Source organism: Trachurus japonicus, chromosome 6 (assembly GCF_045865225.1).
Source record: "Trachurus japonicus isolate A0001 chromosome 6, Traja_1.0".
Lineage (NCBI taxonomy): Eukaryota > Metazoa > Chordata > Actinopteri > Carangiformes > Carangidae > Trachurus > Trachurus japonicus.
In genome coordinates, this window is record NC_140912.1 from 9292844 (window position 1) to 9312331 (window position 19488).

Genomic DNA, 19488 nt, shown 5'->3' on the forward strand with positions numbered 1-19488 from the left:
CATTTGCTTATTTGTTTGTTGTACATAGTTGCATTTTTGTTCTGGTCCTTTTCCATCCACACTGGCCTTTCACAAACAAACCAGGCTTAATTAATTTTGTTGCATGCACCCAGTGGGGGGGGGCATCAGATGAGCTCTTTCCTGCTCCTGCCTCATGTTTATATCCCTGATAGAGTGCAGAAGTGGAGAAGTAAGAACTGATTCTGAACATTATTAGTCAAGACTGCCTTTTCATCTGTTCAACAGTCTAGTCCAAGTGACACTTGCACACCATTTTCAAGAGGCTATTTGTTTGGCTTCTCTGCCACTGAATGGGGTTTCTTTCTTGGAGCAGGTGGTGGGGATCGTCACAAGAGCTTTGGCCATTGCTGTGTTTACCGAATAAACAGCACAACGTCGTTAGGGCAGATTGCTACAGTGACTCGCTATCGGAAAGTGATCGGGGCTAGCTGGCTAACATGCTAACTTCGGTGAAAGAAATGACATGATAGAGACAAGCTGAATGCACATGTCTTGTAAGCAAACAGCTGCTAATGCTAATGATGCCTATGTAGCAATAGCAAAACTCACAAACTGCTCCTATAGGTGCCCTTTTGGCTTGCAAAAGGGCAAATGTACCAGAGTTAATTTTAACGTTATCACATTTTTTTGTGTGTTTTTTTTGTTGTTGTTGATATGGTTTGGTTATAGTGTCTGCAATAAAGATGGATGATTATGACTATTTCAGTCAAACACTACACTGTTAGTTTCCTTCAGAGTTAACTGTGTAATTTGCTGCTGCACTTGACTGATAAGAAATGGTAAAACCCCACATAGACATAATGAGCTTGGATAGAATCAGGATCCGTCTCATGAAACAAAAGATGTTACTTTACGCAAGTGTTGATTGCCATTAGGGATCTTAGCAGCCTCAGCTGTGTTTGTATTTTCAGAACTGGATGACTGAACATGTCAGGTTGAATAAACTCATTCTATGAATATTTATCATATTTTGGTAGGACCAGCTCAACAACACGCGTCAGTCTGTAGAGCCACTCGTCATGAATATTTATCAGCAGAGCAGCAGAAACTGGAGACTTGGCACAATATTGGGAAGACCAATAAATATGACCAGGGCCAGAGCCAAAATCAATTCAGTATTTATAGTACGGCAGTGAGCCTGGACTTTTCCTTCCACATACCAGATCAGGCACTCCTGTCATACAAAGAAAAGCTAACGGCAGTGCTTCCTTACCATTATAGGAGAGGCGAGGCTTGCTTAGACACATTATGAAGTGAACTTCCATCTCATTGGACGCCACAGACTTGGAGCAGACAGGACACTTGAATCCTGGAAAGCATAGCAGAGAAGACATTAATATATACAAATATATACACATACTTCTGAAATAAACACATAACAACCTCATGTTGATCTGTGTTTGTGCAGCACATTTACAGTAACCAGTGTTGGCAGCATGTAATATGATTTATTTTTTTAAATATGTTGTATGAATAAAGAAAGTACAGTAAGAGGTGTTTCTCCATGAAATAGAATGATGGTGCACATTTGTCTTCTAAGGTGATGATATAAAGACCAGAAGCCTTTATTTTAAATTACCCATCAGCACTTAAGTGTGGCTGTTTTTCTTCAGGCTCCCTGGATCCCATCTAATGACAGACCGTGACACACTGTGTGGATGCTCTGTCATATCTACTGTATCTGTGATAGAGTGATTTGTTTATTTCAGATGCTGTTTATTGTTGAGGATGTTTTACATTTCTTTGTTATGTCCTTGGCTGACTTTACAAACAGGTCCACTCTGGCTATAACAGATGAAAAAAATCCATCATCAACTAAAAATCTAAAGAGAAATGCTCTGTGCCTGGTGTGCTTTGAGGCATTAAATCATTTTTACACCCCTACTCATTTTCCCACTGCTCTAAGAAGAAGCTATTGAACCAGTAAGACCTGTTTCATAAAAGCAAACGTTAAGTGAAGCAGGGGTAGAGAGTTACATTCGGCTAAAGGTCAGCACAATGATTTGAGATGAACACAAGCAATATAATGTAAACACAGTAAAAAGCCTCTGTGATAACATTTTACTTTTGAAAGGAAATAACTACCACTTCAGTGTGCTCATTTGTTGTACATATAGATTTTTAACTATAGACCTTGGGGAACAGCTGTCGATTCTTAGCACATCTATACTTCAAAGGTTTGAATCGTTAGTGGTTAAATGGTTAGTTTCAGTCTTTCTAGAGTAGATTCCCTCCTTCTTTTTCCATGGTCAGTGTGCGCTGGACTGAGCTAAATCAATATAAGTAAGTTAAAGGAATGCAGTTACAATATGCTTCTTTACAACATTAAATAATGACCTGAAGTGTTTTTGAGAAACATTATGATGTCAGTAACCATTTACTGTAGAAAATGACATCACCATGTCATTTTGTCTAATGACATATTTATGTTAAATCATGTCATAAATTTGAGTATGAATTTGTGAGTTATGGCCATAAATGTTAATTGTGAAGGCATAGTGACCTTGACCTTTGACCTTTGACTACCAAAATCAAATCAGTTCATATTTAAGTCCTAGTGAATATTTGTGCAGAACTTAAGGAAATCCATTCATTCGCATTCCTATCTCACTGACGGATGGAGGTACTGTACAGAGCGACAAAACAAAAACATAACCCTATAATTTCAGATGAGATAAGAAACACAGTCTTTTTTGTCTTGGTGTTTTCCAATAAAATCAATCATTTCATTTTGGTTTTTAAGTGTTACAGTATGATATCTCATGTATTAAAGATACAATGGATAGCAAGGACAAGGAAAATAATAATCTAATCTCTACCACAGAGTCACAGAGGTTTCAGTTGTGTGACTTACTGGCACATGTATTAGATGGGAGTGGTTGTCAGTCTTTTCAAAGTCTTCAATATGGCAACCACAACACAGCTCTGACTGGCTGATTTCGTCTCTTCAAACAGACGTTACATAGACATCAGTGTTCACATCAACCATGAAACTGTTGAACATACTAACGACAAACAGTACAGTGCTGTATGTACATATACTGTATACAGTACGACATATGAGACATGACAAACAGACTTATCCTATATGTACTCCAGTATTTGTTGTTCCCTCCGTGACAAATATGTTTTCATTATGAATGTTTATTCATTTGCTGAGATCTTGTGTTTTGTGTTTGAAACATTCATCTGTGCGTGTTTATCCACTCTTCTCACACACACACACAAACACAAACACACACACCACATTGATTGTTTTATGACGTTATGGCTGTCTCAGTGGTCCCCTTCTGTGCTGTTTGCATGGAGCCCATTAGGTCTAACTGCATTAGTTCAACACATAACAGATAATTAGATAAACCACTAGGCCACATGAGCCAAGTCCACAGACATTTTGAAAACATGCTCCACTGCTCTGTGTTAAAGAGAAGCTCTAAAACCCTGTAGATCAGATTGTGTTTGAGTATAGTCTGAAAAACTACTGTGTGTTAACTCATTATGCAAAGTTACAGGCTGGTAGAAAAAACTGTTCAGGCCTCACTCAGTTTTCAAATCCTCTGATGACATCATCAGCATCTTTTTATAATAATCTTTTGAATATTTCTGATGACAGTGAAGATGGGCAACTGGTAACGCTGTCTATTGACAGTTTTATAGCAATGGTTGTGTGATTGGGAGCAGACTGAAGATCCGCTCAGAATCCCTACAGATGTGCCACAGTCATGTGGTGCTATAATGAGATTTACATGTATAAGAACAGTAGCATTGTCAGGGGAGTTTGCTCCTGGGTTTTCTTTGTGAGCTGGTTTAGGGGATTTTTTTTCTCTGTCGGGACTTTTCTGTGTGGCAGCGGTGCTGCTGCTCCTGACAGTGTTAGATACGTTTGTTGGTTTGTTTTGACCTGTGTTTGTGTCTCCTTCCTGTTCTTTCTTTTCTGTTTGAATGTTCTAGAGAGAAATGTGCTTTAACTCCCCGCTACAATATCCCAGCCATTTAGTGTCACTCTTCTATAACACTGGACAACATGTAGGTGGACTGCATTGATGCATAGACTTCCCATAATGCAACACAGCTGTTATTTTACCAGACAGACCATCAGACCCCTGAACTTGGCAAAGCAAATCCTTTAAAGGCCGCATTTAAAAACAACATTGACCAAAGTGCTTAATGGTTAAAATGCAACCAACTGCAACCAACTAGAATGATATAGATGTATCATATATTAATTGTATGTATTATTGGAAGCACAGAATATCTGGGAAGGTAGCAACAATACAGTACTGCACAGAGAACAAATAAAATACAAGCTAATTGAAAAACGTTGTCTTCATGGTGACAATTAAAAGGCTAAAGACAAGATCTTCAAATTGGTTAAAATCAGTGAGTCAGTGAGTGTCAAACTGTTTACAGTACATAGCTCAGAGACAATGGTAAATGACCTGACCTGACATGACCATGAGCTGAGAGCTGAGATGAAGAACAGTGATTGAGTGAAGGGAAGAAGACCTGTGGAGCCAGTTTGAAACAATACACTCAAATCAACCATGTAGAGAGGGCAGAGTCTGACTGAAGACGAGTCAAATATAATAGTTGAGGTGAGATGTTCAACAGAGAATGATGATTATAATGTTGTATAATGCTGAAAACAGAGTTGATTTGTATATTGATCAGGACCAGCTGTTTTATCCTGGTTTAGCTGTAGAGAGGTTTCTAACACTGAGGACTTAAAACTCTGATGCAGCACAGAGGGAAGTTCAAACACCAGGAATCAACAGGAGATGATGGTGTCATCAGGAGTTATCAATTATAAGGGCTTTTCACATGATCTTAGCTCGTAAAGGTGAATTAACAAGAATGAATGAAGTTATGTATGTTATTCAGGTGTTATTAGTCTCTATAAACTTTAAAATAAGACTATAACATAAAATTTGTTTCCCATGTGAAAGGTATAAAGGTGATGTTTGAATGACAAATGTAAAGTCCTGGTGATTCCAGCTGTGTGACTGTGAAAAAGCAGCTGTCAACCCAAATTTAAAAGAAAAACTTCAAAATCTGAGATAACAGAGTTACAGTTGTTTGGTTACACACACAGACACCCTCCCACCCTCCCACCCACCCACACACACAAACCCACTTCCCCCTCCACATGGCAGCTGACCCACTTTTCCCTGAGCTGCTATTTTCAGATGCTCCATGGGGACGAGCCCAGAGAAAGAGAGAGATGGAGGAAATGAGTGAAAAAGACGTGTAGAAGGAAGGCGAGGCAGTTCAGGCATTCGAGGAGAAATGAAGGTTTATGATACATGGTCCAGCAGGACTCATGTGCAGTCGGAGAGGGGTGTGTGTGTGTGTGTGTGTGTGTGTGTGTGTGCATGCGCGCGTTTGCCTTCAGCTCACCCAAGCTCCACAAATCCTTGAGGACATTTCACATTCAAGAAGCGCATAAGGTCAGATAGGGACAAAAATAAATCACAGGACCAGATCGTACATTAATTATAGCCTAGTGGTGTCTCTGTGAGAGTGTACTGTACGTTTGGATGTGTGTGTGCGCGAGGCGAGGCACGTGTGTATTTGAGCAGCTTGCGACTGTACAGTTCTGCTTTATGTCAAAGTAACACGTTTCTCTCCGATATCTCCTCTGAGCTGTGGCCACTGCAGGTAAACTGCACACAGCACTCTCACACTGGTGGCTGTGGGAGGCCTTGAACCGACTGACACAGAGGAGACTGTGAGCCTGGACTGAGCTCTCACTGATGCTGCTGAAGAGACAGATTTGAAAGTTAAATTTAGAAATGGATTGGAGATTGGATTTTTGTTTTTGTGCTGCTCTTTGGCCTTTCTGCTAATAAAAACTGCTTTTGTTTATCACAAATGGTGGGGAAACAGTGATTTAATCCTTAACAAGGCACTTTATCTTATAAATAAAAACCAAACCATCCTCCGGGACATTAAAGCTCCATCTCCTTACAGTAACTTGGTCCATCAAAAACAGTTTTTCCAGAGCCTCCCCTCAGTTAAGATGCATGTCACTCACTGGACTGTGGAGGGAGGTGATGTTGCTTTATTTTGGCAAATCATGAGACCCTGAGCTGATGACTTTAATTCTACAACAGAAATGGGCCCTGAGAAATGTCTATGAACAAATCCCATTAAAATGAGTACAAAATCATGTTAAACAAAAACAAAAAACTAACTTGTGAAATTGATCTTGACCTTGACTAATGAGTTCAAGTGTTTCATATTCACAGCTTCCCTTTACACAGAGGTGGATGTATGAACTCCTATTGGCTGAAGCTCTGACCAGTGATGCTGTGACTGTCTCAGCTGTGTGTCTCCATCATCAGTCCTCGTGTTTCTGCTATTTTCTCTCCTGCCAGTGTGCCTGCATGCCGCTTGTTCGCAGTTTGTCTCTCTTACTCTGCTTGTGTGAGCTGAGTGTGGCAGCTTCTCCACCTGCAGGTCCTCAACCCATCAACTCAACAACCACCTGCAGTATCACTCTCATGGTTTCTCTGGTGTCGTTTGGTCTGAGTTAACCCTTTGCCTGCCTGTGGCTCAGGTTGAATGTGTTGTACAGAACAATGGGCTTTTTGCCTTGAATATACTTATATAATATACTTTTTGCCTTTAATATACAGGACAGTAGAGATAGACAGGAAATGGGTAGGAAGAGAGAGGGGGAATGACATGCAGCAAAGAGCACACCGCCTCAACAGTAATGCTGCTCCATGTTGTAAAGAACTGTAAGCTTCCTGTTGTGATGCTATTATATTTCCTTTTAAAGTTATAGCAACACAATTTGGTAAGTAACTGGTTTCAAACTATTCAGTAGTTATTAAGAATCAGGTGAGTATTTTACACAGGCTTTATTAAAAAGCTGAGTCAGTCAACCCATAGTAGAGTGTAAAACCAAGCTGAATACATCCCTGTGATATACCATTAAAATGTTAAATGATTCAAAACTGCTTTATTTGTCAATAACTATTATGTTTGAATTAAAGTGTAAACTGTGATAGACCCTGAAAATGAACCCAAATGCAGCCATAGTAAATATACGCCTGTGACCACAGCAGCACGTTTAATTACACAGGTAACTTCCAGCTGATGTAAATTACATAAATAAAGTTATAAAATAATTCAGGACACCACAGCCTCCTTAGTTTTGGCTTGGGTTGTGTGTAATGCAACATGGCTTCACATGGCGAGGAAATGATGGAAGGAAAATATAAGAAGAGCCAGTAACAGAAGGCGTAGAGGCGGCCCTTAAAAAGCACAATTTACTATTTATGCAACCAAGCACTGAAAAAAACAGACAGGTATGTGCTTCTGACTTGTTTTCTGTGACTGATCATACAGTGTGAAAGACGGTGCATGAAATCAAACTCTATAGACAGCGTCCAGGAGAACATTTGCTCACAAAGCTGTGTAACTCTGCAACATTCAACTTTGCCAAAACCGTGAAAAGAGGCCTGATGAATGTTGGCAGTGCACACGAACCCAAGATAAATGTGTTTGGATCAGATGGAGTTCAGCATGTTTGGGGTGGACCGGGCCAGGACCACCACAGTGACGGCAGAGTGTCAGCTGTGAAACACAGAGGTGTGAGTGAGCTGATATGGAGCCGGTATGAGAGCAAAAAGGTGTAGATGACATTTCTAGATGGTGCTACGTATGCAGATTTCTACCCAAATGCTGAATGTGACTCACAGTTCGAAGAAACTTGGCAGGAGATAAATCTAACAACATGACAATGATTCTGCACACTGCAGAAATCACACAACAGCTTTCAAAGAGGAAAACCTGGTCTGATCCTCCATCCCCTGACTCCAGTCCAACAGAAAACATTCGTAGTATTTCAAAGCAGAAGGTAGAGGGACATAACAACTGTCTGCAGCAGATGTGCACAGCTGTTCTGTGAGGAGGGGCAGAACATCTCAGCACAGATTTGTAAGTCCTGTGGCTGTGTGAGGATTGATTCTCTCAGTAAAATTAAAGAAATGAAGGATGTGATGACTTTTGTTGTGTTTGGTGTTTTATATTTGAATTTAAAATCATTTTTTAATTAATTAGCCAACTATTTTTATTCTAATGTTATTCAACGAGGGAATATAGAATTCTTAGATATACTGTATATTCAGTTTTGTTGTGCCATCTGTCATAATAACCATATAGTATGTAAACTTGAAGTTAAGAAAAAGTCATGCACCATATAGTGGTGGTGACACTGCAGCTATTGTGTTAAGATAAATTAATTCATACTTGAGAATCATTTGAATTTTAAAAATGTAAAAGTTAAAAAGCTAATTTTATTCTGTTTGTCCTCTGTGGCAGGTGCAGGTGCTCCATTTATTTTAGCACACACTCTGGCTAACTGAATGTTGTGTTACCCCGTTGTCGGTCGACCCTCTGTGATGTTTTAGTGATGAAACACATCTGTGAATCAAAGTTTCACAGACAGGCAGCCCTATGCTGTGATGCAATAATTAACACTGAGTGAGTGGTGGGGATCAAAGCCGGATAATGACTCAAATGCTAAATCTGTCGTCAGGTTTCCTGTCTGGATTCTCCTGCAGCTGCTCATCACTGGGACGACAGCATCACGGCGTCTGACAGGAGGAACCGCCGTGTGGTCGGCGGCAGCCATTTGTGACTGGTCTTAATCATTTAAAAAAGGGTCAATTTAATTTTGTTTTTTAAGTTGGTTTGTTTTATGTTTGTGGAAGAACTTATTTGGCTTATTGTGTTTATTCTACTGAGAAGATCATTTACTAGTTCATCTTTTCTTTAATAGTGTTTTCATATTTTTGCTGATATGATACTGATGTTTTTACCAGTAGATAAGAACTACTAGTATTATCCAATACAAATATCAGCACATGAGGCTTTTAGGGCCTGGATCACTTTTGCACTGCAGTCACTGAGGCAGATGAGCACAAATCACAGTACTTGAAGATGAGAGACAAAAATAATAATAATTTGGCAGACTACAGTAATAGGACTTTTTCCAAAAACTGATTGGGTTCTTGAAAACGGCTGTCAGATGGGGACAAAATCCTGTGTGGAAACAAGCTCTGGTGAATATGAAGAGAGAGAAATCTGGTGCTGCCATGAAACGAACAAATTGACAAAGTTAGATATTAACTACAGTTTATCTATTCAAAAGTTGTGATTAATTATTAGAGAGAGACAATTTAGGGAAAAGTAATTAAAATACAAAGATCTGTGATTAACAGTGATTCATCGTATTATCATATAATTTTATTCTGATGACATATTTTTGAACAATGGCCAAACACTGATGTACTGACAGACAGAAATAATAGCTCATTCTTAAACGAACAACTGCTCATTTCACAACAGAGGGATTTAACTGAGAGGAAGATAATAATCATGGCTGCAGTTTACAACACGAGCATTTTGTTCTTCACTGAACAAAGGGAATGAGAGGCATAAACTAATGCAAATGATCTTTACATAATACATTACAGTACAGGATGAATTCAAACAAGTTCTGAAGACTGTTGGGCCAGAGAAAGACCAGAGAGCCCACACACTTCATACAGACATCTGAATACAAAAGGAGACATAAAAGGGGGGGGTTAAACAGCCATGTCTGTGTGCATTTATATATTATATAAGAGGTCTATACCTATATATTATTTACATTAATCTAGTTAAACATTCATTAGTTTCCATCTATATTCAGGATGTATTATATTCGTGTCTCACTTCTAAGAATGGATTTACATTAAGATTCCTTGACTGCACATCACAAACATGTCCAGCTGAGAGCACATCCACGATGACTCATCATTGCCATTGCTCTTAAATCTGTGTTTTAAGATAACAATACATTCTGTACAGATGAGCATTTTACCTCCAGCGTTAACCAACACACCTGAAAATGTACAGTGGGCAGGCACATGCTGATGCAAACAGGAAGCAGACAGACGGTCTATTCTGCAGTTGGTTATTTGCAGAGAGAATGAGGAACAATAGTTGTTGTGTTTAAATACAGAATCTAACTGCACAGCAGCTGCTAGTGAAGACAAGACAAGAGACACAGGTGCCCCTGAGTGGTGAATAAACTAAAACTAAAACATTTTAAGGTGGATGTAGCTTTAGATGTTGCTCTTTTAGCAACAGTCAAATTAGGAAACTCTTTTCAAAGAAAAAATTCAAATTGCATAAAGAATTGAGTTTAAAACAATGATCGTTATCACAGAAAATGTAATAAACATGGGGTCACTGTATGTCCATAGCTTGTACACACTGTCAGTGATGGCTATCTTGAAACTAAACTTCTCTTGTATTTTCATCCTATGTGTGATTTTTTTCTGTCTATGATTACATGCATCATGTATATTTTTGGGGCTTTTTGCCTTTAATTGATAGGATAGTTGAGAGAGAAATGAGGAGGCAGAGAGAGGAGGAATGGCATGTAGCAAATGGCCACCAGGTTTGGGATTCGAACAGGGGCCAGCTGCAGCGAGGAATAGACTCTGCATATGGGTTGCCTGCTCAACCAACTGATCTATACTACGCCCATATATGATTTTTATTCAACGTCTTTCCTCACAGCAGCTCTGCATAGCTTTAGAAAACTAGTATTATTGAAATAACAATTGGGTCATTAAGCAAAATCATGAATGCTTCATACTGGTTGTAAAATGTCATTTGTGGTAAAACAAAAAAAAAAAAAAACATTTAAATCCACCAAAACATAAATTAAATTAAATGATTCCGCCCGCCCATGCACACCTTGCATGACTATGCAATAACAACAGTGAAAGAGGCTGAATAGATAGAGCTGTCACACACTCTGAGCTCAAGTGCTATTAAATTGTCCCTTAGAGACTTATTCTTGTCAGCCCCTGCTCAGACAATGCACGTACACATACATACATACACACGCACACACACACACACACACACACACACACACACACACACACACACACACACACACACACACACACACAAAGACAAACACACACACTTCACAGGTGAGGTCACACCACTCAGTCTCTGCAGGCCAATGCATATTTCATCAACCCCAGGCAGCCTGGCTGAGCCTGAGACCCTGACTCAGCTCCCATATAACCACTGTCCCCTGATGAAGACCTCTCAAGTCAACAAAAACTCTACTGCCATGAAGTATCTGAGCTGCAGATAAACAGAACAGCTACTGGGTATGAGATATTTAGAATGAGATGCTGGCAGTCTGAGCAGGTTGTGACCTGTTGTATTTGATTTTTTTTTTACAGTAAATATGCACTGAAATACACTGCTGGACAAAACAATATATGCAGCCACGATGGCTACTCAAGGACAGACCACCACTTTTACACAGTGATCATTCTCACCCATCATCAGAGAATAGTGTCATTGTCAAATCATTTACTGAAGAGAACCATCTAACGATTTTGTTGAAAAGAAAATTTTCAAATCTTGATGATTCTGCAGCTTCCTAAATGGCACAAATGTTCCTCAATTATGACTTGAACTAATGTGACCAGAGGTGGTGATTGTAGATAACTCTGGACAGTCAATTGGGAGTCTTATAAAGTGCTTAAATAAGCTAAGGACCTTAAAGACTTCTGTAAACCTCTGAACTATTTTAACTCTGGCGCCAAAACCCTCTGGGCAATTTACTCATTCATGTTCTTCTGTAAACAAAACAGTTTTGCATGACTGACCAAAGCAAAGTGTCTGTCTACATATGCTACAGAGAACACAGGTGACAAAATCATGCACAGTGCACTTAAATGTGTGGCCCCTTTCAGAGGTCAAGTTACAGTAATGCTGTTTGGAACAGGTTTTAGGTTTGACTTTGGGTAGGGAAATTAGGAAAAAGAGCCAAGTGTCACATTGAACAGATGCACTAAGACAGACAGCATCTAAAATGTGCTGCCTTTCACTGGTCTCACCCTTTTTATGAGGGGATGTTGTAGACAGAAAAAGAAAAAAAAATCAACACTGGCGTTAATTGATTTGGCAAAGGGAAATATGCAGCATCATCTTGGTGCCAGTTGTTCTAAATGGGTCGGCAATATTTCTAAAAGCCCCAAAGTCTCATTAGGATGCTGTATGACACAAATCTCATTCCAAACCATCATTTTATGACACATTATCTGAGGATGATGGTTTTGTTTGTACCTCTGTATGAATAAAAACTGTGTGTGAAGCCAAGTGCAATTCATTTCACGAACTGGCACATTTGGTTCGTTAACTTCAAAGATGTGTTGAAAACATCAGGGTCAACAGATGTATCACAGCGAAAAAGGAGACATCAGTCCTGCCTGTCCTCTCAGTGTGCGGCCATTCATCCCCATGTTGGTGAGAAGAAAAATCTTCTCACAGATGTGAAACATACAACTTGATCACATTCTGTGACAGATCAGATTTTCGATTATTGACGACAATGACACTAAGATCTATATGAATGCATCTTATTTGTTGAATCATTAAATGTCATGAAGACCACAAAGAGTGTTAGCTGGTTAATTGTTGAAAATTTCCTTAGAAAAACACTTATTTCACTTTCTGCTAAATGTAATTTTGAATAATAAGTTCATAAATGTCTATGTACTACTATAAATAATAATGGTTGGTTAGATTACATAGATGAATATTCTTATCAAGAGTTGACTTTTAGTTGGGAGCACAGTTTGTTTACAGTTTGAGTTCTTTTTTTTTTATTGATAGGACAGTCGGAGAGAGCGACAGAAAGGGGGTATGACATGCAGCAAAGGGTCACCGGGGGAATCGCACCGGGGCTACTGCAGTGAGGACTGTAGCCTCTGTTTATGGGCAGCCCGATCAACCCAATGAGCTATTAGCACCCCAGTTTGAGTTCTATTTATACTGACTTTGTTGAGTCAAACTCTGATACCTTCAGATCCGAAAGATGAAACTTTTATACTAACAGTATTTTATATTATGTTTTTTCCTTTCCTTTTTTTTCTTAAAAGTGTATTAGATTGTAATAAAACCCCTTCAGGGGTCTTGACTCACCTTGTCAGGCCGTGTTCTGCAATAATCGCTGGCACACTGTTCTTCTTCCCTTACTTAACAACTTTTAATTACCTGAAGGTCACACAGCAGAGTGCACACAGCATTGGAGCCCATAAATTGCATAGTGAGAAACACAATGAGGATTTTTTGTGTTGTGATCTCAAGTTCAAGCTGTGATAGGGTCTGATGGCAACACAACATCCATCAACATGATGTGCTGAACCATGTGGCCATTGCTACATTAGTCCATGACTCACCAAAATCTAAATCTGACTTGCAAAGTTTTTTTTGACTGTGTCTTGTTGTAATGTTGTCACGGTGACAAACTGCCCACAGACATACACACATATAAACACCTGCCAAAGTTGTCAGATGTCCCCTGTTAACCCCACCCCCAATACAAACACACACAGAGAGACCCTTGGCATCACAGTAGACACTGCTGTGGTAGATATATGCAATAGCCTACTATCATGGTCAGACCAAACTGGTTTTTGTATCATCAAAAAAGAATTAAAAATATATTGTTAATCAGTGTCAAATTTCAATAGTAAAGGAGTAAATGCATAAATTCCATCATGACCAGTGAAACAAAATAAACATGCAGCATGCTTGGACCAAGCTCTAAAAATTCTGGTGACTGGCTGCTGATTTACAATGGTCGTTTGAGTGAGGAAAGACTCAGCTTTGTGAGTGACATCGGTTCTATAAAATTGATAAAGAAGATTTTATAGAACTAATACAGAAAAAAGCTTGGTAAAGGATCACTATCAAAGTCAAGTGATCAATACCGGTACTGATATCAGAACAGCCAAACCCCACATCTCTTGATGCCAATGCTTTATTTACACAAGGCAGCACAGCGCTCCCTATTGGTGATGGGGCGGCACTCGATGTGTACTGGCGTTCCGCGGCATGCTGCAACGCACCGTGGTGGCACTGGTGTGCATTGCACTTACAGTAAGAAAACTTAAAAATCTAAATGCAATGATGGATAGTCTCGAGGAGAGTTATGAGGACGATCAGAAGACAATTTGCTGGCGGACAGTTATACTGCAGGTGGAGAGAATAGAAAAATTGATTCAACAGGAATTATGCTGTTACAGTTCATAAAGAGCCTGAAGCCCGCGGCAACATCTTATGGCAGAAATGTAGTTTTAAATCAGAAAGAAAGAAATCAGTCAGCAAACACTGAGTAATTCATCAAAGCTCCCATTGACTCCAAATCACCAGTCGTATGGAGCAACACCAACCAGTGTTTAGTAAAGGTGGTCGTAAGCAATGAATGACTGTGAGACGTAGCAATGCTGCAGCAGACAATATAATTAAAACATGGATCAGCCTGTCTCATAATGATGAATAATGTCCAGGAGGGGACGGCTGGACTGGAGATAGCCACAGTAATCAAGAGGAGCCTGTTTAAATCAAAGCAGTGCCTCAGAGCATAATGGCTGCACAAACAACTCTCCCAGACCCAATCAATAGCACTGTAAAACCCTGACTGTATTCAAATCTCACATAAAATATCTGCAGAATATCAATTACTGAGAAAACGAGGGCTCAGTTATTGTTTCCAGTCCTGACGGTTATCTGTATCAACAGCAGACACTTTGGTTGATGAGTGTCAATAGCTGCGGAGGACAGACAGACGTCGGAGGAGGAGGAGAGAGGGAATCTGGTTTAACTGTGCAGTAAAATAAGGATCACAACAGTCCGGGGGCAGAGGGACAGATGAATCATCCAGCCGTCTAGTTTATGGTGCAGAAGTGAGGAGGAGGAGAGGGCAGAGGGAGGGAAAGAGAGGGGGCAGTAAAGCAGAGAAAAGAAGGCGGCGAGACAGAAAGTTGAAGGGGGAATTGGTGAAAGAGAGTGCACGAGGGAGCAATAGAGAAGAAGAAATGAGAATACTAAGAGTAAATAGAGGGAGTGAAACTGAATCGCGGGATTGGGTAGCGGAGGAGAGAGTGAGAGGAGGAGAGACATCAAGAAGTGATAAGAGGAGAGGGGACAAGAGGACAATGAGAAAAGAAGCAGCGAGCAGAGAAAATGAGAGTTAAAATGTACAGAAAAGGAGAAGAGAAGAAAAACAAAGAAAAAGTGTGGTTTAGTTTAGAAACAGTTTCTGACTCTGTTGGTACAAGCAGCTCCAACAGGCTGTTTTCTCAAAGCCACCACCTGAGCAGCACAGTCAGTACTGTGCCAGCTTTACATTTAACAGAGGATCCTACAGAGTTTGTCAGGCTCTGTACAGACAAACTGAACATCAGTCTCTCACTGCTCTCCGGTTTAAATTTCAACCATGTCCTGTCACTGTGCTTTGTTGCACCTGTAACCACGGTTAATGATGTCAAAGGTCCTGCAGAGCAGCTGTGCATCATTGTAACAGTGTGAAAAGTGTGAAGGAGGTCATTGCCTAAAGAGAGAGTTTGACTTTTTCCTGGAACAGTCACTACCTGGAGTGTGGTCGTCGATGGGGCTGCTGTATTGCAGCTCACCTGGAGCAGGACTAGTACTGTACACAAACACTGTGGGCCAAATATCAAATCAACAGGAAGACCTGGCCTCTGTCTGTGAAGGTGGCCACCAGCTCTCCTTAATCCATGGTCCTAAGAGTAGATATGAGACTCCAGCTGCTGCACTCAGCTAGAGATAGAAACCAGTACATAAAACATCCATATTTTTTAAGACAAAAATTGATAATTAATAATAATTGGTTACTCTAGAGGTGCTGCTTGTCGCATTTTGTTACCTTGGACAAACTGAAGCTAGCTGTTTTCAGCTAATCTAAGCCAAGTGTCTCCTGGCTTTAGGTTTAAATTAAAAGTACAGATATGCGAGGTATTGATCTCTAATGCTTGTTAAAAAAGCAAGTGACTGTGATGTAGTTACAGTATGTTGAATTGACCCCTCATTCTGCCCCGGTTCCCTCCTCTGTCTGAGCTGCTGCTGGGTCTTTTAGAGCTGGTGGCTTGGCATTACTGTAACATGAGTCTGGGACAGCTTGGGCTGCTAAATCAGACAACATTATCATAAATCAGACAGCGTTAACACCAGTAACCAGCATGTAGGAGTGGTTACACAGACATCTGATCTGAGTTAACACTGGTAGAAGAGCTAGTCTTAGGCCCCCTCCCATTTTAACCACTTCCACTCGATCTTGGCCCTATATCACTCAGTTTTGCGTGTTGTTGTGTAAGGGTAGGATGTCCCAATTCATTTAAGAGCAAGGGGAAGTTCTTTTCAACCCTGAAAACTTAAATCGGAGGGAGGCCGGGCACAGACTTCAAACAAGCACAAGATGAAAAGTGGTGAAGGCGTCTACATTCCTTCTTCGTTGGTTTATCAAATGAAGAAAGATCATCAAAGTCCACACAACAGCCGGTATTTTCAAACCTGAATGAAAACCCACTGCAGGTCGTGGCTGGTAGTCGCTACGCGTGATGTGTGGGTGAACACGTCAGCTACGCTAAGTGGTGTCCCTTTGGTAGGGTAAGATCTCTACTTCTAACACTTCTTCTCACTTCATCGTCAAGGGGTGTCTCCCTTTGGAGGCCACTCAAAAGTTAACCAAGTGCTAGTGTTATAAGGGAGGAGAAATGGGGCTGGGCCTTAGACTCACTGCCAAACGGAGTGCAGGATGACCAAATTCCCATCCATCTTCTCCTCAAGTTTTGGCTTGCATCTGCGTATTTAAATTAAAAATAGACAAAAAGCACCAACAGAAGCCATGTCAGCACTGTGGTGTTACTTTTTTTAATTATTCAAATTAATCTAATGTTTCTAATTTTGTAGAGGACCTTCCTGAAGGCCCTGAAGGACCCAGAGAGGTCCCTGGATGCCACTTTGAGAACAAATGCATGAGCAGATGTTACAGCAGTGCTGCACATAGCCACTTGGGTAAGATAATAAAAGAGATGAGAGGAGATGCAGAGTGCTGGGTAGACTTAAACACAGTGACACAGCAAGATCGGCGAGACAGTAAACAGCAAAGGTCACTATCCACAAGTAAAACTCACAGGTAATGGTGTAATCAATATCACCTTCAGCCGGCATGGTGCTAAATGAAACAAAGTCGATGTGGGTAAAGGTAAAAGAAAATTTAAGGAGAGAAATGCTGACACAAATAAAACGCTGTCAGATTTCTGCTGCCTCACATCATGATCTGCTAGTGGTGTTTTGATCCAACATACGATGACAGCTGTTTGTTCTTATCCAGACTGATTTCACCAGTTTACTAATGTCATCCAACACTGTTACATAGCAGGCTGATGGAGAAACAACGCAGGATTAGCAAGGTTTGACTGTGCTCATGTAAACATTCACTCTTTTCATTCACTCAACAAAATATTTTTTTCTGATTTTGCCGTTTTATCCAGAATACTAATGTATTTCCACCATCAAAATACACATTTGTCTGTCTACAGCACATAGTTTGGGTTACGTACTGTATGTTTTAAGCCGGTATGTTTTATTTGAATTTCCACCAAAGTGGATAATTATCTATCTATCTGTCTGTCTGTCTGTCTGTCTGTCTGTCTGTCTGTCTGTCTGTCTGTCTGTCTGTCTGTCTGTCTGTCTGTCTGTCTGTCTGTCTGTCTGTCTGTCTGTCTGTCTGTCTGTCTGTCTGTCTGTCTATCTATCTATCTATCTATCTATCTATCTATCTATCTATCTATCTATCTATCTATCTATCTATCTATCTATCTATCTATCTATCTATCTATCTATCTGATGTTTCAGTATAAGTTACTAATATTTATATTCACCTTCCTAAGAAACATGTTGACTAAAAAGCATCTAGGCTGAATGGCAGTAACTATGGTTCCCATGAGCCTGAGCTCAATCTATGGTTTTGTGTTCAGTGCTCATTTGCAAATATAGAAAGACACTAACCTTAGATGGTGAACATGGATCTGCTTGACATAAGTATCTGCTAAGAATGACCATGTTTCCTAACATTCTGAATTAGCACAATAATTTGTTACTGTAGCAATCAACAGTCAATAGTCAGTAAGTCATTGGGGTGATTATTGCAGAGCAGACTTGTGCAACTCTGAGCAGTGGAGTGAAGAGGAATTTACTGTGAGCTTTGATACAAAGTCAATGGAGATACTGGACAGCCTTGCTAGCTTGCTATAGTTTGCACTTTTCCAATAGGTACTTTGGCCGGTGCTCAAATTCACATACAACACAAGACAAAAAACCCACTCTGCTTTCAGTGTGATGACGTTTATATTTTACTACTGTAATATACATTAAATTTTTGCTCTAAATTTGCCTTCACCTGCTGGATGTTTGTGTTAGCGCTAACTGTTTACAAAGATATTGCTATGCATAGTTATATAGTAAATTATTCAATTCTTGTCTTTTATTCAGTCCTTTCTCAGAAACATCACCACCACAGGGTGAATACAGTACGTAATAAATATGGTGTCAATCAAAAGAGAAACAATCATCTAAAAATAATGTTCTAAATTCTTGCAATGGCCAAACAATTAGAAATTATTTGAATGTATGCACTAAATTATGCTAAATTAGAACAGTAAAGACTGCCACGTTTAAGTGCAACCTGTAATTGCAAGAACAACAACAGAAGAAATGTGGCACAAAGTCCCTGAAGTTACAGTAAGAGCAGCTACAGACTTGATTAGCTCCACATGCTCAGGATGTCTTTGTACATTTTTGTTCTAATTCAAGGAAAACCAGAGTTGAGGTTTTTAGGTCTGTGGCAGGGAAGTTGGGAACTGATTTACAGTAACTGCAGATGTGCACAACGCACACACACACACACACACACACACACACACACACACATGCACAAAAGCCATGCTGAGATTTAGCTCCATGGCAGACAGGCTGAAGGCAGAGATTCTACTGCAGAAGCACAACAAAGCCACTCTGGGGGTTTAGCTCTGTGGCGTGGCAGACTGAAGGCGGAGATTTAACACACACAGGCCCTCCAGGCGGCCGGTGTCAGGCAGACGGATCGGAGAGGAGGAAAGAGAAGACACCACTAATACTACAGATGGAAAGTCTGAGAGCAACTCTAGTCACACCGCTCGTCACAATGCCGAGCCAGCAATGGCCCAATGATGGACAGGAGGTGAGGAGAGAGAGGGATAGAGATGTTGATGTTTAGTGATGGAATTTATTTTCTAAAATGATCAAATCCAAACACTGATTTAAAAAAGAGAGAGAGGGAGAGACAAAAAGGTAATATTATACTGGCTGACTTCCAAGATGTAATCAGATGTAAATGTGCCAATAATATTATTATCTTTTATATTTTTTCAGTTATCTAGCTATATAGAGAGACAAATGTCAGTATTATTATACTGCCTCTCTAGTAGAAATACAACTAAAAACACTCATTACAAAGTAGACATGGTTATCTAACAGCTAATTACACCTAGTCTGAATTTTTGAAGCCAACATTACCCTTGAAGTTCA

General features: G+C 40.0%; 1 protein-coding gene across 1 annotated transcript in view; it reads right to left on the bottom strand.

The window, feature by feature from the left end:
* znrf1 (zinc and ring finger 1) overlaps nucleotides 1-19488 on the bottom strand; it is a 53533-nt gene that overhangs the window by 15147 nt on the left and 18898 nt on the right. The window contains exon 2 of the mRNA XM_085778631.1: nucleotides 1235-1330. Coding sequence (XP_085634757.1) covers nucleotides 1235-1330 — 96 coding nt within the window. The remainder of the gene's footprint in view (nucleotides 1-1234; nucleotides 1331-19488) is intronic.